At 34.2% G+C, this 25,029-nt stretch overlaps 1 protein-coding gene across 1 annotated transcript; it reads left to right on the top strand.

The window, feature by feature from the left end:
* Window positions 1–7,239: 7,239 nt before the first annotated feature.
* On the top strand, window positions 7,240–21,894 carry LOC138340270 (uncharacterized). The gene is made up of 6 exons (XM_069291982.1): window positions 7,240–7,389; window positions 7,611–7,671; window positions 20,399–20,539; window positions 20,612–21,065; window positions 21,134–21,298; window positions 21,717–21,894. Exons 1-6 carry the CDS (start codon window positions 7,240–7,242, stop codon window positions 21,892–21,894), a joined length of 1,149 nt encoding a protein of 382 aa, XP_069148083.1.
* Window positions 21,895–25,029: the final 3,135 nt, after the last annotated feature.

The following is a 25,029-nucleotide window of genomic DNA, read 5'->3' on the forward strand; positions in this document are numbered from 1 at the left end:
AACTGAGAATGTTGGAATTAAGGATAACTTGTCCTATGAGGGATTCCAGTTCAGATTCTAGATGGCCAAGTTCTCATGTTGAGAATAAAAGAAGTAACATCAGTTAAGTTTCTTTTGTGGAACTAAATTATTGAAGAAGAGACTTTGGATGCTGAAGAGGATATGAAGAAGAGATATCCTCATCTCTTTGAATTCGGAGAGAATACAAATAAAGGTACTAAGCATGATTGTTATTTGTTGTAGATTGCTAAGTATTGAACTTAATGTTATTATTTTTAGCTTAGTGAAAGAAATCTCATTTGAGGACAAATGTTCCTAAGAGGGAGATTTTTGTGAGATCTCTGAAACCAAAATATGTAGGATTAAACAAAGAAACTAAGGATAGTTATTTCTGGAAAGAATAGGAAAAATTGGAAAATTTCCTTACTATAAAAGTGAGATTTTGGTCATTTTTAAAAGGCCATAACATCTAACTCAGAATAAGTTAGAGTCAGTTCTTTATATGGTTGGAAATCTCTTGAAGATATATTTCCAACTCCGCCAAGTTTGCACATTTTTGATATCGTATGAGGGAGATATGCTTATTGGAAGTTGAGTTGTTAGATTGAGTAAAGTCCAATCCGGATTTTAGTAAGGGTTTCAAACTACTATTTCCTAATTTGTTTTAAGTGATTATTGGGGGTAAAACTAAGCCTTAAGTCAGTTTTAGAAAATTAAAATACACTTAAGGCTTGGGAGAAAAGTGAACAGAAGAAGGAGAAAGGAGAAGATGCCAAAAATTCATCAAGAACGCCAAGATATTTGAGTGGAATTCGTCAGGATAATCCCTATAAGCTATGTTAGATCATTCTGTGTTGGGTTCTTCCACCCACACACCAATGTGTTAATTCAACGCATTTAGAGTAGATTGAATGATGAAAATCAAAGTTCTTGATGAACAATTGTTGGATTCTTGTTGGTTGCACGAGATTACACATTCAATTGTTTTTTATTCGTAATCTAGTCTTTTTGACAAGTCTAATCGAATGGGTATTGAGAATATTAGAGATACTAAGTGTTTGGGGAAAGATCTATGGGATTTTAGAAGGTTTAGAGATGAAAATTGTAGAAGAAAAATTGAAAATCTAGTATGACAAGCCCTGGGGCACCGCGCCAACCAGAGCCTCTTAGGAAGGACTCTGTCAGTCAGACTCTGGCACCCTGCGCCTCTCAGAGCGCCAAGGCCACCTAGAGACCCCATTCTTCCACATCTTTTTGTTATAGTTTCTAAGTGATATACCTATGTTTCTTAGTTGATTCCAATACTATAAAGTACATCTAAGCATCATGAAATCATCAATAAACATGAGATCATAATCCTTGAATCCATAATCCAATTCAAGGAAAGTTTAGATCAAAGTTAAAGAAGTTAATAGTCAAGTAAAAAGTTAAGAAGCAAGTCAAAGTAAGTTATTAAAGTTTTTAAGAGTCTATACAAACATTTTTGACTTTGTTTTATAGATCAAGCTACAATTTGAGCAAAGAATATTTAGTTGAGTTTAAACCTCAAAATTTACAAGGGAACTAAGTATTCCCTAAGACTTAAGTTTTAAGTAAAGCAAACAACAAAGAGTGAGTGCATTTCTCAATGAGATATAAGGGAATTAAGTAGTCCCTAAGAGTTACAAATGTTTTTTTCTTTTTTTTTTTCAGATTTTGAGAAAAGAAAGGAAGCTAGAGATCCACAAAGCCTTTGGCTAGTTTTAGAAAGTGGGAACTAATTTTAAAGCAAAGATTGAGCACTTATCTCAAACCAGAGAAAAAGTTATTCTAAAAACACATGAGCTAAGTACTTTTAGGAGTAGTTTTGAGCACCTATATGGGTATGTGAGTTCATAACAACTCAAGTCTTCACGAACCATGTAGCCAACATGGAAATAGAAATGATCATACTTTTTAGGTGATTCCTTTGGCTTTTTTTGCATTCAATAGTGGATAAACTTAGTTATTTCCGTTCTATACCAAAAGCAAGGTACAAAAGCGGCCCTTTTGCAATGTGAGGTGAGACGTTGTACCATCGCTTAGACTCATAGCGATGGTTGTGAGTTAGAGAATCTCCCACACAAACTATATTATTTTTATTATATGTAAAGTTGAGTTTGTTATTCCATTATCCTTTACGAACTAAGTTGTTTCATGTGTCCTTAATGCTTTATATTGACTTAATATTTCATGTGTCGAGCAAAGCTAAGGTAAGTTCTTCTTAAAGCTTTAAGTGATTGTTTAGCATTTCAATTCACAGAATCGTACATTCAATGTACTGATATCAGTTGGATTGCATCTTCTTATGATGCAGACGCAGGTAATAATGATCAACATCTAGCGCCTCGTTGATCCAGTTGGGCATCCAGAGTCAGTGGTGACACTCCTTGCATCTGGAGGAAGCTTTATTGCTTTCCGTATTTTCCTTATAGAATGTTGAGGGGTTTCTCCCAACATTCATCCTAGTTATTGTAGAGGCTTAATAGATATATAGTCAGTCATATTGTTCAGTTTGAGTCTCTTCTTATCTTACATTACATATGTTCGAAGGTGGAGATTAAAGTGCCATTTTGGCCGAGATAGTTATTTAAAGTATTTCACATGAGAATGTTTCCATATTATATTTTATTTAAGTTAAGTCTTTCGCTGAGTTAAGTAAGTCATGTCAAGGGTTTGTCTAAGGCCAGAAATGACCATTATATGTCGGCCACGTCCAGGGTATAAGCTCGGGGCGTGACAATTTGAGATTATGATATTGACTTATGTATGACTAGTTATTTCTTTATTTATGTTTTGGATACTGTATTTATTGGCTTCATGTGCTAATTGTTTATTTATTTACTTCTTTGATATTATTTTAGCGATATACAAACTATTTTCTCTCGTGCACCCCTCTAAGTTTTTTGTAATACCATTATGGGAATTACGACTGTGCATCCCACTTCTATCAAGATAGCCAGTGGATCTTCTATCCGTGGTGAGATATTTTTAGTCACACATATTTAGGATAAGGATCACCCATGCACAAATTCGGAAAGAGCTACTACCAGTACGTTGCTACTGATATACCGTGGTTTCACGATATTATTAATACTTTTTCCTTAAATTTAGTGTGTCCAAAAGACTTTTTGTGCTAATTTATATGTAAGTTTCTCCTTATTTGCAGGAAATCTGTCCAAAGATGAGTGCGGAGGTTTTTGAGCGAAGAAATGTAGAAGAGACCACCTACGGAGCTTGTGATGGTGCGTAGGTGGCAGCATAGTGCAGCTACTGAAGGAAGATGGGGAAGTCTGACCAAGTGTGGGATTACGGAAAGCGTGACAGACCGTCGTATCCATGACTGTCCGTCCTGCAGGTTCGTCATGAAGATCAGAGAAGTAGTCCCAGTACCCATATTCCAATAGTTCAAGTGTTTTAGAAAGGAGACCCTCGACGAACTGTTGTGCCTATGATGATCCGTCATACCTGCCGTCGAGGGTAATGAAGAGAGCAACAGAAGAAATTGCACAAGTATGGGACAACAGAATCCATGACGGCCCGTCGTGACCACGACGATCCGTCGCGAGATCCGTCGACCCAGCCACGTTTTGACAGATTTCCAGCAAATAGAGTCCTTGATTAATTAGGTTTTATTTTCTATAAATAGTTCGAAAAACCTCATTTTTAAGGTTAGACTGGGGATTATTAGTTAGACTTTGGATCATTGTTAGACCTTTGAATATTGGGAGACTCTTGATTATTTTGTAGACTCTTTGAGAGATTATTGATTATCTTGAGACTTTTATCATTGATTGTTGGTGACTTTTGCTGATTAATCAAGTCAACTTTCGGATTTTACACTTTCTCATCGAAATAAGTTCATGAATTCTTATATCACATATTTGAATATTGTAATTATGACTATGGGTAACTAAACTCCATAACTAGGGTTGTGGGAACCATAGGCTAATAATGAGGTGAAACCTAGCTAAAATAACAATTCTAGAATAGTATCTTGCATGTATTGATAATTCTTTTGTTTAGAAGTCTTTTTAACGGATGGCCAATGTTAGAACTTGACTTTATGCTACTTGCCGGACCAAGGAGGTAGATAATAGGAAAAGAATTATCAACATAGATTTAGTGTATACGATCTAATAGGCTAGTATTGATTGGTATGAGGTAACAACTTAGTCAAATATCGAATACGATGCTTAATATGAGGTAAAGATAAGGGTTAGGATAGCAACACACATAGCCGGACCAAGGTGCGGAGTGAAATTTTCTAGATGCCGGACCAAGGATTTAGAAATACATAACTTCTCACTTTTCATGCAAGATACTAGAAAAGAATTGTTATAGTTAGACTTATCAAGTTATGAACCTGTGGAGAACACGTAAACCCTAGTTACTTTGATTAATTGATTAAACTCCAACATTCGAAGCTGTTAGTTGTCTACTTTTATTTTGCTAGTTATTTTCATTTATTTAGGAATAGAAACCCCCATTTTTTTTTGTCATTTTATGCTTTTTAAGGAAGTAATTGACTGAACAATAGTAATATTTGATTGAAGTTAAGTCTAAACTATTTTCCTCGTGGGAACGATCCCGACCTCACTAGTTGGGTTATTTACTTTACACGACCGCTTTACTTCTTATTTGAGAAGTAAGTTTAAGCGTATCAAATTTTGGCACCGCTGTCGGGGAAAGTAGCTTTTAGATTAACTTAAACTTATTACTATAGTTTAGTTGATATTTTCTTGATTTTACTTTGTTTTATTGTTGTTTGATTCGTGCAGAACCACCCTCCTTGTATGCCAAATACACGGAGAGGAAAAGAACTTTTGTTTCCCTACGATCACGAATTAGAGTGTACACTACGCAACATTAATAGAAACTTGGGAATTAATAATGATGATCCAAGTCAGAACATCCCAGCTCTGGTTGAGGTTCATGATCAGTTGTTACCCGATGCTCTGGGTGAACACCAACAGATGGGACAAAATCCCGCTCCACGGCCCCAAGCATACTACAAAGGCTATGACAACATAGCAGACTCCGATGGGCCACTTGTCTTGCCTCTTCTACCACCAGGCCACACCTTCGTGGTAACTAGTAGCGGATGCAAATGCTCACTGCCAGAGGTTTGTTTTCAGGGCTATCTTCTGAGGATCCACATGCCCATATAGCTAAGGTAAGGGCAGTGCGTAAAAGTTGTGTAGGGAGGCCTGACTTGGACTTGGATGTAATAGGGCTTAGAATGTTTCCTCTCTCACTGACGGGAGAGGCTGCTATATGGTTCACTGAGCTCCCTTACAACTCAATTTTCACTTGGAACCAACTAAGGGATGTTTTCTTAGCACGCTACTATCCGGTCTCCAAGAAACTAAACCACAAAGACAGAGTGAACAACTTTGTGGCACTACCAGGAGAGTCAGTTAGTAGTTCTTGGAATAGATTCACCTCGTTCTTGAGAAGTGTCCCAAATAACCGTATAGATGATGATTCACTGAAGGAATACTTCTATCGAGGAAAGGATGATAATAATAAAGCGGTGTTGGACACTATAGTAGGTGGATCTTATGGGGAGTGTCCTTATGCTGAGATTGCTGAAAAATTAGTGAAAATCTCCCGGAATAATAAAGCTTGGAGTACTAGAAAGTCAGATACCGGGAGAAATATCTTCGCAGTGCAGTCCACTCACAACCCAGCCACAGAGGAGATTCGTGAAGAAATGGCTTAGATGAGAACTGAGCTTGGGTTGGTACTAAAACATATCACTGGGGGTTAAGAAAAGATAAATCCAGTTAACTGCTTACCGAAACCACCACCTCCTAATGATGAATGCTATTATGCGGAGGACTCCTATGCAGTAAATGAGCAGACAGGGGGTTTTCGACCGAGTGCTGAAGGCTCAAATCAGGATAATTGGTGCCAAGGGAACCAAGGTCGGATCTATGGTAACTATAACCGTGAGGGTCATTATGTTCGAGATGGAAACTACAACGTGACAACAACTTCAACAAGGGTAACTACGGTAACAGAAATGAGCCCTATGTCCCTCCTTAAAATTATGAAGTTACTCCTAGGGATGGTGGAGGTAGTATTGCGCGAGTTGAGGATATGTTGCACAAAATGATGAGAAGGTTTGATGCTAGTGATGAGCACATTAAAGAGTTAAGGTGTGATTTAGCAGGTGTTGGGCAAAAAGTCGATACACATGAATATAGATTAAGTAGATCGAGTTGCAAATGGCCCAATTATCTGCGATAGTGAACACACGGCAACCGGACACTCTTTCTAGCAACACTGTCCAAAATCTGAAAAATGATGCCCACTGTATGGCAATCACTGCTCGGGGTGGTAAGCAAACCATTGACTCACCTATGCCGTCTAATGAGAAAAAGGTGAGAAAGGATGATGATAATTTGGTAAAGGGTAGTGGAAAAGCAGAAGAGAGCACTGGAAAGATACAGAAGTCCCTATAAAGGTAATTCCCAGTCCTAGACCACCACCAACATTCCCTCACAGATTAGTGAAAAACACCGAGGATGGTAAATATCAGCGTTTTATAACAATGTTGAAGCAGCTTTCTATCAATGTCCCTTTGGTAGAAGCTCTAGAACAAATGCCCGGTTATGCAATGTTTATGAAAGATTTGGTTACAAAGAAAAGATCGGTCACTTTCGAGGATGATGATAGAATGCAGCATAGTAGTGCTATTCCTACAAGATCTCTCGTACAAAAGAAAGAAGATCTGGTGCGTTTACTATTTCTTGTACAGTCGGATCATTACATTTTGTGAATTCATTATGTTATTTGGGGTCAAGTATAAATCTTATGACCCTCTCTATTTACAAGAGGTTGGGTTTGGGTAACCCAAAACCCACTGGGATGCGGCTACTGCTGGTTGATCGAACAATGAAAAGGCCTATAGGAATACTCTATGATGTGTTAGTAAAAGTGGAGTCATTCTCATTTCCAGCAGATTTTGTTATTCTTGATTGTGAAGTCGATTTTGAAGTGCCTATTATTCTTAGGAGGCCATTCCTTACTACAGGTAGAGCCTTAGTTGATATGGAAAAGGGGCAGATGAAATTTCGGTTGAACAATGAAGAAGCGACCTTCAACATTTGTAGGACCATGAGGCAGAGTGATGAGCTCCAATAGGTATCCGCCATATCCCTGAAAGAAAGGATGAAGAAGGAGAATGAACAAAAAAGTGCAAAATAAGAGTTTATGGCTGAGGATTTGGTGCTTTTAGACAGTTTTGGGTTGCCTTGTCTTCCGGGCAAGATCAAGTCCAAATGGATTGGCCCTAACTTGATTACCCAAGTATTCCCTCATGGAGCAGTTGAGTTAAGAACCAAGGAGGGAGTACGGTTTAAGGTGAATAGAGAACGAATAAAACTCTATTTTGGGCATACTACATCGGTGAATGAAATGATAGAGGCATACCATCTTGATGAAGGCTGAGTAATCAAGTGTCCTCAGTTGTGCCGTGACGTTAAATCAGGCGCTTGTTGGGAGGCAACCCAATACTTATAGTTTTTGTTTTCTTTCTTTCTAGTAATGGTAGAATTTTCTACTAATGGGGTTTAAATTTGCAGGCACATCACCAGGAAATTTTGCAGAAAATCACTCTGCAACAGTCACCAACGGACACATGCGGTGGACCGTCGTTCTATCGATGGTCCGTCGTGCACAACCGTTCTTGTTGTCAGAGACCCTGTTCCTAAGGGTCTCTCACATTTTCTAAGTGTCCTCCAACAGACATCTACGACGGACTGTCATACTCTCGACGGTCCGTCCTGCATAACTGTCATGACGGTCAGAGACCCCTCTCTTAAGGGTCTCTATTTTTTTTAAGTGTCCCATGACGGACATCGACAACGGACCGTCATAATCACAACGGTCCGTGCTGATTGTCGGCGCTTTACGACCCAGGTTTGATTCACCTACCACTCTTGTATCTCCATTTTTTATGCATTGGGGACAATTGCATGTCTTTATGTTGGGGTGGGGTAAATGGAAAGTGAGTGCTAGGGTGAAGTCTGAGTAGCCCAATTCACTATCCTTTTTTGGGGTTTTCTTGCCTGTGTTCTTTTTCCCCGAAAGACTGATTACTTTTTCTGTTGAACCGGCATGTTTATATCTTGTGTACATACTTTAATTGTGGAGCATGATGGCTAAAATGATATCCTGATAAAATGGAAAATGATGCATGACTAGGCATAGTAATTGAGAAATGTGTGGTTCTAAGCATGTCATAGAGGTACACCATTGCATGAACCTAAGTCAAAAATTCGAACTACGTGTCTGATAATCTGGTAGAGTGATGAGATGTCAAGTGAGTGTGAGAAAGATTTGAATAGTCCACTATTTGTACTTAGCTAAAACTTGCCTGGTTAGTCCTGCTAAAAGTAAGAAGTAACAGACAATTAGGAAAGGATCATAGGCCATTATTCAATATAGCCCATTTTTATCCTAAATAAAAGAAAACCAAATGAAATTTATCCTTCTTTGATCCAAATGATTTGAGCTTAAATTAGACCTTTCTTTTTCACCCCAACTGATCTTTTCTGGGAATAATGTGTTGGCCCTGGTCCCTCCTTGGACATGTGCACCTCATCTTATGCCAAAAGCATAAGTTGAGGGTGGCTAATGCAGTAAACAACCTTTTTATGGCCCTGACCCTACTTTGGGTAATGTGTACTTTGACTCATGGCAAAGCCATGAGTTAAGGGTGGCTATTATGAGGAATGCTCTGAAAAGTGGAGTTGAAAGAACAAAGAGAGAGAAAGAGCAAAAGTAAAGTGACTCAAGAATTAGTTGAAAGAAAAGTAAAAAAAATATATACAAGCAAGAAAAGAAGAGAGTCACTTACACAAATGAAGAAAAAAGGGAAAATAACAAGGTGAAAGAATGTGGGAAACTCGGTAAAAAAAATGATAGAAAATGGTATGTTTAGCCGATATGTCAAGGAGGGCAAAAATTCACTAATGTATACCTAAATATACCCTACCGGACCCTGAGCCTATGTTACAAGCTAAGAAAGTCCCATCGTGATCCTATGGGTTGTATAGCGAACTTAAAGCAGTGAAAATAAGGGCAAGCTTATGGCAATCGGTATGAATGAGTGTGAATTTATTCTGAGAGTGAGTGTTGAAAAATTAAATCATTGTGTGAAAAATGAGGATTTTATTTTGAAGTGAGGACACTAGTTGCATTACCGGAATAATTAGCACCTCAGTGAGAAATTGAAGAGGATAGGTGTTAATGCATGGTGAGTCTGTGTCATGGTCTGATTCCACATAATTCAAGCCTAATAGTGATAGCATGCATAAATATGATGAGATTAATCAGGATTAATAGCCAAATGATTGCAAAGGATAACACATGGATACTATTGTACGAAGATTGTGTATTGAGTCATAGTGCGTCGCTTGAGGACAAACAACGAATTTAAGTTGAGGGTGTTGATTAACCATGATTTCAATGTACTTTTAATGCTTTTTTCATAATTTTAGTGTGTGTCTAAAAGCCTTTTTGTGCTAATTTATATATGAGTTTCTCCTTATTTGCAGGAAATCTGTCCAAAGATGAATGCGGAGGTTTTTGAGCGAAGAAATGTAGAAGAGACCACCTACGGAGTTTGTGACGGTCCGTCATGCTCGTGAAGATCCATAGGTGACAGCGTAGTGCAGCTGCTGAAGGAAGATGGGGAAGTCTTACCAAGTGTGGGGTTACGGAAAGCGTGACGGACCGTTGTATCCATGACGGTCCGTCCTGCAGGTTCGTCATGAAGAACAGAGAAGTAGTCCCAGTACCCATATTCCAAGAGTTCAAGTGTTTTGGAACGGAGATCCTCCACGGACCGTTGTGCCTATGACGATCCGTCATACCTGCCGTCGAGGGTAATGAAGAGAGCAGCAGAAGAAATTGCACAAGTATGGGACGACGAAATCCATGACGGATTGGCAGCCGCGTTTTGGAAGATTTCCAGCAAACATAGTCCTTGTTTAATTAGGTTTTTTATTTTGTATAAATAGTTCGAAAAAATCTCATTTTGGGGGTTAGACACCAGATAGTTAGACATAAGATTTTTAGACTTTGTGTATTATTGTTGGATTTTGAGATTCTTGCAAGTGATTTTTGGAGATAAATCAAGCAAACTTTTGAATTTTACTCTTTCTCATTGGAGTAAGTACATGAATTCTTATCTACTATCTTTGAATATTATGTTTATGGCTATGAGTAACTAAACTCCATAACTAGGGTTGTGGGAACCATAGGCAAATAATGAGATAAACCTTAACTAAAATAACAATTCTAGAATAGTGTTTTGCATGTATTAATAATTCTTTCGCTTAGAAGTCCTTTTAACGGATGGCCAACGTTAGAACTCGCCTTAATGCTACTTGCCGGACCAAGGAGGTAGATAATAGGAAAAGAATTATTAACATATATTTAGTGTATACTATCTAATAGGCTAGTATTTATTGGTTCGAGGAAATAACTTAGTCAAATATCGAATACGATGCTTAATATGAGGTAAGGATAAGGGTTAGGATAGCAACACACGTAGCGGAAACAAGGTGTGGAGTGAGATTTTCTAGATGCCGGACCAAGGATTTAGAAATACATAACTTATCACTTTGCATGCAAGATACTAGGAAATAATTGTTATAGTTAGAATTATCAAGTTATGAACCTGTGGGAACACGTAAACCCTTGTTACTTTGATTAATTGATTAAAATCCAACTATTGAAGCTGTTAAGTGTCTCTTTTAAGTTCGTTATTTATTTTCACTCATTTAGAAGAAACACCCCTTTATTATTTTTTTACTTTCCAAGGAAGTCATTGACCAAACAATAGTAATAACAAGTTGAAGTTAAGTCTAGACTATTTTCCTCGTGGGAACGATCCCAACCTCACTAGTTGGGTTATTTACTTGACACGACCGCTTTACTTCTTATTTGAGAAGTAAGTTTGAGCGTATCAACTACGCACACATGATTCTCAATTCGATGAGATATGTAGGCAACCCTCGTCGGGTTTGGTGATCCTTATTAATTATTTTTAACAAGAAATATTTCTTATTAAAACAATTTTAGGTTAATAATTTTTGTGAACTATGTTTGACCTGATTTTTGTGTTGAAAACTATGTAGATAACCTTATTGTGAGGTTCTGTCCAACCAAGAAAAAGTCTAAAAATCCTCGTCACATAAACTGGGGCAAAAAAATAGATTTTTTTGTTTAATTTTTTTTTACTTGATTGGTACCAACATGCTTAGGATTATGCATAAGAAAAAAATATGTTTGACCTGATTCTTTTGTTGAAAAATATGTAGACAACCTTATTGTGAGATCTGTCCAACGAAGAAAAAATCTAAAAATCCTCCTCACATAAATTGGGGCAAAAAATAGATTTTTATTTAGATTTGTTTTGACTTGATTGGTACCAACATGCTTAGGATTATGCATAAGAAAAAGTAATAAAGTGTTAAACTATGTGGAAAGAAGATCAACCTTATTGTGACCAATAGACTTCTTTTGGTATCTCCTAATATAATTACGTAATACATGATAATATGTGTTGCTTAAAATTAAGGCTAGAATAAATTCAAATTCATGTTTCAAGTGCATTGTGCGGTGAGCATCAAATATAAAATTCAATGATATGACTTTGCTGATCGAGAACTTGGCAAGAATTTTGGTAGAAACAAAATTTTAAACAACACTTAATTTTGAAAAGGATTATAGGCTTTGTTTGATTCGATTATGTCTTTCAAGCCTACCGAATGACATGTTATCCATAGATTTCCTATTTTGAGCATGAAACATTTTTATTCAAATAACTCTGAGTGCATAAATGCACTATTCGTTGGTCTCACCTCCCTAAGAGTACTGTAAGTTAGATACACAACGCCAAAGACCTGAGTTGGGTGACAAAATGAAAAGGCCAAATATGTGAAAGTTAATAAAAATGATTAAGCTAGACTAAAAAATGAAAAATCTCTGACAGAAAGGAAAGGAAATTAAAAAAAAAGAAAATAAATGAGAAGAAGCTTTAAAGAAAATAAAGGTCAAATGCGAAAAATGAAAATATTGAGAGGATTGTGCAAACTTTAAGGAAGATATAATCACTATATCCCAAACGAATATCCTACATTTATTTAATCCTACATTATAAGCTAATGTCAGATCCTTTTTGATTTTTTTTTGTGTTATCACATTAGTGAATTCTTACATTAGTTGAAGCATATGGTATCTGGATCTCATGCATTGAACATCTTTCTAAGTGAGTGACCTCTAAAATGTCCTAAGATCAGAATGTTTCTATTGTGTGAAAAAGGACTTCATTTGTTGCGAAAGCATTTCAAACATGAGGATATGAATAATTTTATTTAGATAAGACGAACTCAACTTGCAAATACTTAAGAATGTTTGAGATACGTTTTGAAATTATAGGGATTAGTCAAAGTTAACTTCAAATTTGCATGAAAGTAATTGAATTTAATTCATGCATAAACTAATTGTTGGTACCAACTAAGGTCAAAATATAGACAACCATGAACTGATTCGTTTCTCAAAAAGATATCTTCTGTAGGAACAATCAAGAAACTAAATAATAATTTTTTATCGATATGAACTATATTTGACCTTATTCTTACTATACAAGATTCATAGACAATCTTACAACAGGTCCTGGTCTCACAGAATAAAATTTTATACCCTTGAATGATAAAAATTAGATCATTTTAAACAAATCAATAAACTATAAATAGAAAAGATTTTCAAGTTCCTCATCTGAAATTTGAGGCATATTTTTATTGGTTTAAAAAAAATCACTCTCATTTCTAGGGAATAAGAACACTAGTTTCATTCTAACCTTAGAGAATAAACACTCTATCATCTTACATTTGTAAGGAACTTGCTGAACAATGCGACATAGTATAGCAAGGACCCTCCTCATAATGGGATTAACAGGTCCCTCCTGGATAATGGGACTAGTAGGACCTTTCTCATAATGGGATTAGCAGGACCTTACTGGATAATGGAATTAGAAGGACCCTCCTGGATAATGGAATTAGCAGGACCCACTTCATAATGAGATTAGCAGGATCATCCTGGATAATGACACTAGTAGGACCTCTTGGAATGGGATTAGCAGGACCCTCATGAATAATGGGACAAGCAAGACACTCCTCATAATGGGATTAATAGGAACTTTATGGATAATGGGACTAGCAGGACCCTCCTAGAGAATGGGGTTAGCAGGATCCTCCTAGATAATCATACTAGCAGGATCCTGCTTATAATGACATTAGAAGGACCCTCCTGAATAATTGGATTAATAAGAACTTCGTAGATAATGAAACTAGCAGGATCCCTCTCATAATGGGATTATCAAGACCCTCATGGATAATATAGGATTAGAAGGACCCTCCTCATAATGGGATAAGCAGGACCCTCCCGGATAATGGGACTAACATGACTCTCTAGAATAATAGGACTAGTAGGACCCTCGTGGATAATAAGACTAATAGCACGCTCCTGGATAATGTGACTACAAAGATACTCTTGGATAATGGGACTAGAAGGACCTTCCTAGATAATAGGACTAAAACCATCCTCTTAGATAATGGGACTATCATGACCCTGCTAGATAATGAGCTTAGCATGACCCTCCTGGATAATTGGACTAACAGGACCCTCTTAGATAATGTAATTACCAGGATCCTCCTGGATAATGGGACTGACAGGACTTTCCTGGATAAATTCGACTAGCGGAACCCCCCCCCCCCACCCCGGAATAATGAGGCTAGTAGGACCCTCCTTGATAATTGGATTAGCAGGATCCTCCTGAATAATGAGTTTCAGGATAGCAGGTTCCTCCTACATAATGAGATTTGACTACTTTCTCTTCGAATAAACACTTTCTAGTTTGAAATAAGCACTTCCTAGTCTAAGTATAATTTTTTCAAATTTACATTTGCTAATAACTCACAAAATTTTTCTAGTGAAAACTAGTGCAAAAATTTTGTTTATTCCTTTTATTTGTGATGGTTTTCAGGATTTTTTAAGCGCATGAATTTGAAATTCAAGAACAAAGTTTCAAATTCTTTCATAATGATCAATCCCCATGATAGGAAGTATCATTTTCTTCACTACATGTAGCAGCCTGACCACCTGACACATATTTCTATTCAGCTTCTAATCAAGAAAAATCACGTCATACAAGAGCATTTACAAGTTGTCCTTGTGAAGAGTGTCAAAAGCTCACTATAAGTATAAAGTTAAGCATCCAATCCAATTCTAAATCAAGACACTCACCCAAAAATCAAGGTGATGTATGAAATTCAAGACTCAAGTGAAGACTCAAGAGAAGTTGCATCATTAGGAGCTTGTACTTTTATTTTTCTTTTAACTATTAGCCTTCATTTTTTATGTAAGGATAAGAGCCGCCACATGGAGCGTCGATGGAACCTCAATTAAATTCCAACTCATCACCTCGTGTCCTTGAACTACACTTGACCTGATTCCTTTATAATCCCGATATGCCGGATGTCCAAAACCAAGACTCGATTGTACAAAATTTCTTTCTTCAAATACAAGTCCGGTTAAAATTGGCACGTTATCCACTTCTTTGTCTGAAAACTCTCCGTGTTTCCAGTCAAAGAGGAGCAAACTGTAGACACAATTTTTTACCGAAATTAAGGTATTACACCATTTTTAGTACATAATTTTGCTTTTATATATATAATAGCTATTTTATTTTTCATCGTATTTTAGTAAGTTTATTGTAAAAAATTGGAAAACTACAAAATATCTGTCTTCTTTTACTATAAATTTTAATAAATAAGTTGGTATTTTAATTACATTTTTAGTCTAGCTATTTGAATTTTCTTACGTTTTATTATTTCAAAATAATTAGTTAACATTATTATTTTTATTTATTTTTTTAAAAAAAAGATAAAAGAAACTACCCATGCATTACCCTCAACCCCCCGCCCCCCGCCCCCCACACTCACCTCACTCTTTTTTTTACACGACACACACTCCTCTGTACACACGACGCACACATACATTCCTACAAATGCACACACACGGACAGAAATCAAAAAGAAAAAAAAAAAGAGGAGACAGAAAAACAAATACGACAGTAAAAACAAAAAGAAAAAAAGTGAGTTGTCATTTGTTAAATAAATTTAGAGTACAAGATTTTATTCGTTGTTTCAAGTTTGTAGATATTAAAATTGACCTTTCTAATCGTATAAATTCAAGTTTGTAGATATTAAAGTTGACCTTTCTAATGGTATAAATCTATAGATTTATACATTACTCATCATTGTTTATTCTAAAACAATTTGAATGTGCGTTCTTGTCCTAACCTGTTTATTTTATTTTATTTTATTTTTCTTAAAAGGTTTATGAAAAGAATATGCTTGAGTTTTTTTAATGTAAAATCATGAGAAAAAATTGTTGAATTAAGGTCTCATGTTTTCTCAGATAATGTTCTCTGTTTTTTTGTTCTTTTAAAAGTTATATTTATTTTACAATTAGGCCCATTTTTTTTTTAAAAATACAAGCATTATTATCTATAATCGCTAAATAATAATTCCATGTACGTAGTTAATTACGTGCTCGTTATTTAATTGCATAGATATTTGATCATTAATTAAAGTGATTAGGAGATTATATATTATCATAGATTTGTTAGATTTGATTATAAATTAAAGTTTGATTATGATTAGAAAAGCTTTGTGAAATATGTTTGTCTTTTTAATATATTATTTGATTAAAAAATAATAATTTTGCCTTTACGATAAAAGTAAGATGATTATGGATATAATTTATAGCTTTATGGTAAAAAATAAGCAACAAATAATTAGGAAAATTAAATAAAAAATAATAAGAAAGCAGATGAAATAATAATAGAAAACAAAAGAACGAATGTAAATAGGAAAATATTGAGGAAAAATAATAAAAGAAAAAAAAGAGAAACGAAAACCAAACAAAACGACCAAAAAGTAAGAAAAGCAAATAAACATACAAAACGGTGACAAAAAAACTAATAAATAAAAAAAGATAAAAAGGAAACATAATGTAAAAGCTAAAATAAAATAAAAGTAAAAAAACGTGAAAAAAGCTTATTATGAAAAAGATAAAAAATAATAATAAAAAACACAAATCTAAAATATTCAAACTCAAAAATCTCAATCCTAACACAAATTCTAATTTCTATCAATTAGAAACCTATATATATGTTTCTTATCAACAATACACACACAAAAGAAATATAAATACTTAAAAAAGGGGGAAAAAGAACTTGTAAATATCCATTTCTTAACTTTATTTATTTCGAAAAAATTCATGTGCATATGCATATTTCTAATCAATGGACATATATTAAATTAAAGAAGACAATTTTAAATAGATTTAAAATAAATCAGAGAATAAAGGTAAATAATATTTGTATTATTAATTTAAGGAAAAATGAACAAGTATCCCCTCAACCTATATCCGAAATCTCAAAGACACATTTATACTATATTAAAGTCCTATTACCGCCTTGAACTTATTTTATAAGTAATTTTCTACCCCTTTTCGACTTACGTGGCACTAGCTTGAAAAAAAAATCAGCCAGCGTTGGGCCAACAATATTGTGTCTTATAGGCCAAAAAGAGGTAGAAACTTAATTATGAAATAAGTCCAGGGGGAAATAAGACCTTAGTATAGTATAAGAGTGTCTCTGAGATTTCGGGCATATGTTGATGGGGTATTTGCGCATTTTCCTTTTTAAACATAAAAAGCTGTGTGGCCCGTAACATATCAAATAAAAAGTATTTGAATCTTCTTTCAATTTCCAATAATTTTCCGTTAGTCCGAAATACTAGTGAAAAGTTATAACCATTTCAGTAACCTGATATAATATAGTGACAAATTAGCCGACGGAAAAACATTTAAAACGGTCTATTTTTTTTTTTATCATTTTACCTATAAGAAAATACCGAACAACTTTTTTGACTAATCAAATACTAAAAACAATTTGATTTTCATCCTTTAATCCCTCATTCTTTTGTCTCTCAAACCCTAAGGCAAACCTTAAGGAAAAATCAAAGCAAAACACTTTCATTCAAGATTCTTTCAATCATTTTCAAGATTCTTCTTCAAGGTAAGTCCGTCTCAAAGAATTTCATTTTTCACACTCAAGTTCCTCCATACAATTATGTCCAATAATATAAAATCATAATTCTTAACCATTGATATTTTAAAAAATAAATAAATTCAAGAATCTCAAGAAAATTTTTCTTATTTTTCTCTTTCAAACTAGGATTTCTTCTAATCAAGTTCTTCTATGAGATTCTTCAAGAACCTCTCTTTGAAGCATGTAAGACTATTATAGTGTTGTACTAGTTCGTCCTCACATCCTCCATCTACTTTCAAATAAGTAGAAGTGTAATCTAATATTCTATCCCTAGATTTGAGTATTCTTGAAATGAGTTGATTAGAAGTTCTTGAGTTCTAGCACAATACCTGAATTGATTTGTTTCATGTCTATATTTTGACAAGCACCATATAAATGGAGTATTCTTGAGATGAGTAATATTTTTGAGTTTAGAGTTCCAAGTTCTTGAATCATTTGCATTCTTGAGTTCTGAGTATTGATTTTACATATTGTTATTAACACCCCTAAATTGTGTCATTCATGTCATAATTCATCATGAATACTATGAATTGTGTTATAATACTCTAGAAGCTTTTTAAAGCCAAATTTGAGTTCTAAACTAAGTTTTTGAAAAAGTAAAGATGAATTTTGAGAAAACGTTTTACAACAATATTAGTATGACAGTCGAGCATGCCATCAATATTTAATTAATATGGTATCTAGATGTACCATTAATATTAATGTAGTATGACTTTTCGAGTCATTAATGATCATATCATAATATGATTTTTATATACTTTTGTGAATGAGATTTCAAGTATGGTTTTGAGTAAGAATATAAGGGAAATAAGTATTTCCTAAAATATAAGTTTTTACTTTGATAAAAGATAAAATTTGATTTCTAATGTGTTATGAGTTCAAAAATATTAGAAGAGAAGTAACCTCTTATAAGAGGATAATTTGAGCAATTATCTCAAACCAGATAAAGAGTATGAAAATTGAGCATGAGTATGTATTATTTTGAAAAGTATTGAACAACAATATAGGGATAAGTTGTGACAACTAACATTTCTCATAAACCATGTGTACCAACATGGGTACAAGATTATACATTTTAGATGAATCTTAATTGTCATCAATCAATGATTTGTGGATCCACTTAGTTAAGGTAATCTATATCCCATCAAGCTATATGATAATTCGAACTGCGTGAGAGAGATGTTGTATCATTAACTAGCACAAAGTGATCGTTTGTGGTTAGAGAATATCTCAGTAGTGTTAAAGTGTATTTTTATATATCACCTACTGTTCAGTTGAGAGATGAGAAGGTATTTCGTAAAACTTTAAATAATTTACATTTTTTTCCTTTCTTTATATTAAGTTATATCTACATTTATGTAGTCTTTTCAGTTAATTACTTGCTACTCAACTATATTTCATACTCATCATGTCAATGTACTAATGTCATTCAGCTTGTATCTTTTAATGATGGAGTATAGGTTCTTAGGATCCTCAAAAAAAGTCTTTTGAGATCACTTTATAGGCTCATCAGCTTTTTAGTGAGGACTTTTTGCTTATGGAGGACTTTATTAGTATTAGTAGCATCTTTGAGAGTCGTGGTTTTTTCTCAACACTCATCTTTCTATAGTAGACACTTCATAGATAGACAATTTTGGAGAGTCTTTATGATGTCTTATTTTAAACTTATATTTCATACTGAGTATATTTACCGAAGTTTTGAGATTCAGTAAACTATTTTTTTGGGTTTAGCAAAATGTGAATGAGAAACGAGAAGAGAAAAATGGGAAAGTGAGGGAACCAATTTTGGAGGAAAATGAAAAGTCATTTGCAAAGTGCAAATGAAAAGTCATTTATCCATATTGGTAGAAGAAAGGAAATTGTTGTGCTTATATTAGGAAACACTTCCTTTACATTTTAAAGGGTCAAGAAGAAGGTTCCCCTTCGTGCCGTCGTCGCTCGCTCGGACTCGGCTTTGAAATTGGATTTGACAAATGATGTGATAGATTTATAAATTTTTTGGCAAAATTTATGTAATCAACTTGTTAAACAAAAAAATCGCGTTAATCAATTTATTTAATCTTATAAATTAATTCAGCATGTTAGTTAAATATCAAAATTAATTTTGGCTCAACAAAATTTATTTAAAATTCGCATGGAACGGTAATAATGATCTATTTTCAAAAAGTCGTTAATTTTTTCCAAAAGACACATCTTTATGAAAAAATCATTATTTTCCCAAAAGACGCACCTTTTTGAAAAAAAATGGGTTTGAACAAACACATTTTGGCTATAAAAAGGAAGTCTTTTTCATTTTTCAAACACTGAAATTCTATTCTCTCACAAAAAAATTGTCGATCGACTAATCTGTGTGTGCTTGTTACTGCTCTTATATTCGCTGAAGTTATTGAATTTTGAGGAACCGCTACTTATCTAACAGATTAATCCATTTTATCCTAGGAGAAATTAATCTGCAGCCTCGGGTACAGTGAAGGTTTAAATTTCTTAAATAAAGACAGTGATTCCTGTGGACTCGGATTAAATGTTTTTCTTTCTATTTCATGTTATTTCTATTTCTGTATTTTTGACTAACGTTAATATAGGAGATAACAATCTTAAGAAATTTAATAGTTTCTATATTTGAGGTTTCTAGAGATTAAAACCTTTATGGTTTTCTACTCTGTTTGAATTTTTAAAATTCATTCGATTAACAATTAAAAGAACATAAAACTTTATCGTTAAATCAAAAACAAGTTGTGTATGGATTTATCCTTTACTTTTAGTTTTCACATACTAAAATTATCTACCATTTGTGATAGAATAATGACTATCAAGTTAAGTAAATGCTGAAACAATGAGTGCCGCAACAGTAAGTGCTGCAACAACATCGGTTGCACACAAATCTTTCAACTGCTGCCCTAACGTCGACTGAGAAACTTGCAAAATTTTATGGAGTCGACTTCAAGAGATGGAAACAGAATATGTTCTTTTATATGACTAAGCTGAGTCTACAGAGGTTCATTAATGAGAATGTTCCTCTAATGTTGGATGAAACTCCATCTAAAGAAAGATTCTTGCTAATAGAAGCATGAACACATTTCAGATTTTTTGTGTAAAAATTATATTCTGAGTGTCCTGCAAGATGATTTGTACAATGTGTGCAGTAATGTAAAAACCTCAAAAAACTCTGTGATGCTTTAGAAAAGAAGTACAAAACAGAGGATGCCAGAATGAAGAAGATCATTGTGGCAAATTTTCTTAAATGTAAGATGAAAGACAGTAAGACCGTCGTCACCCAAGTTCAAGAACTGCATGTCATAATTCATGATCTCTTTGCTGAAGGTATAAATTTATTTAATATCCATGTTAGAAATATTAAGTTTATTTTTAATACTCACATAATCTTTAATATAGGATTGGTTATCAATGATGCTTTTCAAGTGATTGCCATTATTGAGAAGTTACCTCCATTGTGGAAGGACTTCAAAAACTACTTGAAATATAAATGCAAGGAGATGACTATTGAAGATCTCTTTGTAAGGTCGAGAATTGAAGAGGATATCAATGTTGTAGAAAAAAGGTCACGTGGTAATTCAACAATATCTGGAGTAAATATTGTAGAAGAAGATCCCACAAAATTAAATAAAAGAAAGAAAACATCTGGTCTAAAAGGTAATCCTCCTTTAAAGAAATTCAATGGAAGCTTTTTCAATTGTGAAAAATGTGGTCATAAGGCTACTGAATGTTGGGGTCCCAAGAAGGACAAGAAAAAGAAGGATACAAAGAATTTTGTTGAATACAGAGGAGAAATTGACGATCTCTGTGCAATGATTTCAGAATGTAACTTGGTTGATTATTCAAGAGAATGGTGGATAAATTCTGGTGATTCATGCGATGTTTGTGCAAACAAAAAACTATTTTCATAATATACTACAGCACCTACAGACCAGAAGTTGTTAATGGCAAGCTCCGTTGTTGCAAAGGTGGAAGGAACTGGCAAGGTCCTATTAAAGATGACATCAGGCAAGGTCCAGTTCTGACTAAGAATGGATTCAAATGTGTGTTTGTTTCTGATAAAGTAGTAGTGAGTGAGAAGGAAATGTATGTAGGAAAAAGGATACCTCAATGATGGCATTTTCAAACTCAATGTAAATGTAGTGGATATGAACAAAGATTCTGCTTCTTTTGCTTGCTTGAGTCTAAATATTTATGCCATGAATATTTGGGACACGTTAATAACAAAAATTTGTAAGAATTGATTAACTTAAATGTTTTGCCAAAATTTGAGTGAATAAATCAAAATGCCAAATTTTTGTTTAATTAAGTATGATAAGCATCTTTATAAATTTGTTGACAGGAATTGAAATCACTTAAGAATGATTCACATTGATACTTGTGACATGAATTCAACACAATCACGTGGAGGGAAAAAGTTTTTTGTTAACTTTTATTGACGATTGCACTAGATATTGTTATGTCTGTTTGATAAATGGTAAGATGAAGCAATAAATACATTTAGGCAATATAAAACTGAAGTTGAAAATAAGTTGGATAGAAAGATCAAAATGATTAGAAGTGATAGAGGCAGAGAATATGAATCTCCATTTGCAGAAATATGCTTGGAAAATGAAATAATCGATCAAGCGACTGCTACTTACACTCCTCAATCTAATGAGATTGCAGAAGGGAAAAATTGAACTTTAACGAAAATAATGAATGCCTTACTTATAAGTTCAAGCTTACCAGAAAACTTGTGGGGGGAATCTATCCTTACAACAAATTTAATACTCAATAGAGTTTCTCACACGAAGACACATGTTATTCCATATATGAAATGGAAAGGTTGAAAATCCAACTTGAAATATTTCAAAGTGTGAGGGTTTCTAGCCAAAGTCTAGGTTCTTATATCTAACAGGGTGAAAATAGGGCCTAAGGATGTGGATTGTGTATTCATTGGATGTGCCACAAATAGTAAGGCATGTCGATTTTTAGTTCATAAGTCTGAACATCCAAATATTCATGATAATATGGTAATGGAATTGAGTCATCTAGTTGGGGGGGGGGGGGTCTAAACAACCTCGAGAAGAACTAAAACAGAATGAAACCAATGAAGAGAGTCCAAGGCGCAGTAAACGTCAAAGGACGACTACTTAATTTGTATATGATTTTATAACAATTCTTCTTGAAAATGAGCCTCAAACGTTCAAGGAAGAATTGTTGTGTACTGACTTAAACTCGTGAAAAGAGGATGTCAATAGTGAGATTTAATCAATCCTAAGCAATCATACCAGGAAATTTGTTGATCTTCCTCCAGGGAAAAAACCCTTGGGTTCAAAATGGATCTTTAAAAAGGAAGATGAAAGATGATGGAACTATTGACAAATATAAAGAAATAATTGTTGTCAAAGGCTTTAGAAAATAAGGTCTTGATTATTTTTATACATACTCTCCGTTGACTAGAATTACATCAATTTGGATGTTAATTGCCCTAGCTGCAGTATACGGTCTTGAAATCCATCAAATGGATGTGAAAATCGCCGTCTTAAATGGAGGGCTGGAGAAAGAAATTTACTTGAAACAACTTGACGATTTTATAGTTCTTGTTAACGAAAAGAAAGTGTGCAAACTTATTAAGTCACTTTATGGACTAAAACAAGCACTGAAACAATGAAATGTAATGTTTGATGAAACCATGTTTCTAATAGATTTAAGATCAACAAATGTGATAAATGTGTTTGCATTAAATATACTCATAATAAGGAAGTCATTATATGTCTATATTTGGATGACATGATGATAATGAGCAAGGACATTGTTAATGTAAAAGCTACTAAGTGTATGCTCGCTATGTTTGATATGAAAGATCTACAAGTTACCGATGCAATATTGGGAATTAATATTCTCAAAAATTCTAATAGTCTAGCATTGTCTCACACTCATTATATTCAAAAGATACTTGAAAACGTCAATTATTTAAATTTCAAAAGGGTAAAGACCCTAATTGATATGAACCTTTATCTTGCAAAGAATAAAGGTAAAAGGCAGTCTCAATTGGACTATGCCAGAGTAGTGGGAAGTTTAATATATGTCATGAATTGTGCACGACCATACATTGCTTGTGTTATCAGTAAACTGAGTAGATACACAAGTAATCCCAATCAAAATAATAGGTTGGCAATGAAGAGAGTTTTGGGATACTTAGATGAAACTCAAAATTATGCCTTGCATTACAACAAATGTCCAGCAGTTCTTGAAGGATGTAGTGATGCAAATTGGATTACTAAATCAACTGAAATAAAATCCAAAAGTGGATACATTTTCTCTATTGGTAGAGGAGAAGTATCTTGGAAATCATCCAAACAACACATGTATTGCTCATTTTCACTATTGGTAGAGGAGAAGTATCTTGGAAATCATCCGAACAACACATGTGTTGCTCACTGAACAATGGAGTCAAAATTCATTGCCTTAGAAAAGGCAGGTGAAGAAGTTGAATGACTCCAAAATTTCTTAAAAGATATTCCATTTTGGCCCAAACCAATGGTCCCTATATGCATACAATGTGATAATCAAGCTGCACTAGGAAGGGCTAGAAGTGTTTTGGATAACATCAAGTTTCATCACATAAGACAAAGACATATCTCTGTTAGACAACTACTCTCTAGTGAAATTATCACAATTGACTATGTAAAGTCAAAGGATAATGTGTTGGATCCACTTACAAAAGGCCTAACTAGAGAGGGAGTTGAGAAATCATCAACAGTAATGGGACTATGTCCGAGAACAAGTTATCGTGGCGGTAACTCTACCTTGAAGACAGGAGATCCCAAGATATATGTTCAAGGAGATAAAACAAAGTTGATGATGGTTCAACATTGTCAAAAATTATTTTATGGTCCATTCACAAGATGAGACAATGTTTTGTGACCAGCATAAAGACATAAGGACTTTTTAATGATATCTATGTTAGATACAGGGTATATTAAATATTGTATCTATGGGAAAACACATTTACAAACCACCTATGTGAGTGTGAAGTGTAAGCCGCTTCAAAAAGAATCCGGTAAGGCCAGTTCTCTAAGCACTTACTAATCGAGATGTCTTCATGGTTGAAACGAACAAAACAATGAGAACTAAGAACAGTTCAAGGGCTGATTATGTTACTTATGTTGTTTACATATACAAAAAATCTCGACAGTTCAAAGATATCAAATCTACCGATTGTCCAAGTATATTCGATATATGTTTACAACAAAAAGTTTAAAGGGAGACCTACATATCCAGATACGATTAACCCTTACATAAAATATGCATATATTTTCATGCATAAGTTTTAACAATAGCCATTCCCCATTCATGTAGGGATTGTTGGGCTTAGCAAAATGTGAATAGGAAAAGAGAAAAGAAAAATAGAAAAGTGAGGGAACCAATTTTGTAGGGAAAACGAAAAATCATTTCTCCCGTATTGGTAGAAGAAATAAATTGTTGTCCTTATATTAGGAAACACTTCCTTTACTTCTTAATGGGTTAAGAAGAAGGTGCTCCCTTGCACTATCTTCGTCGCTCGCTCGGCCTCGACTTCAGCTTTTAATTTGGATTTGGCAAATGATGTGATTGATTGATAAATTTTTTGGACAAAGTTTATTTAATTAATTTTGTTAATAAAAAAATCTTGTTAATCAATTTCTTTTATAAATTAATTCAGAATGTTAGTTAAATAATAGAATTAATTTTTGCCCAATGAAATTTATTTGAAATTTGCATGCAATAGTAATAACGATCTGATTTCCAAAGAGTCGTTAACTTTTTCCAAAAGACAAAACTTTTCAAAA

This window comes from Solanum lycopersicum, chromosome 12 (assembly GCF_036512215.1).
Source record: "Solanum lycopersicum chromosome 12, SLM_r2.1".
NCBI lineage: Eukaryota > Viridiplantae > Streptophyta > Magnoliopsida > Solanales > Solanaceae > Solanum > Solanum lycopersicum.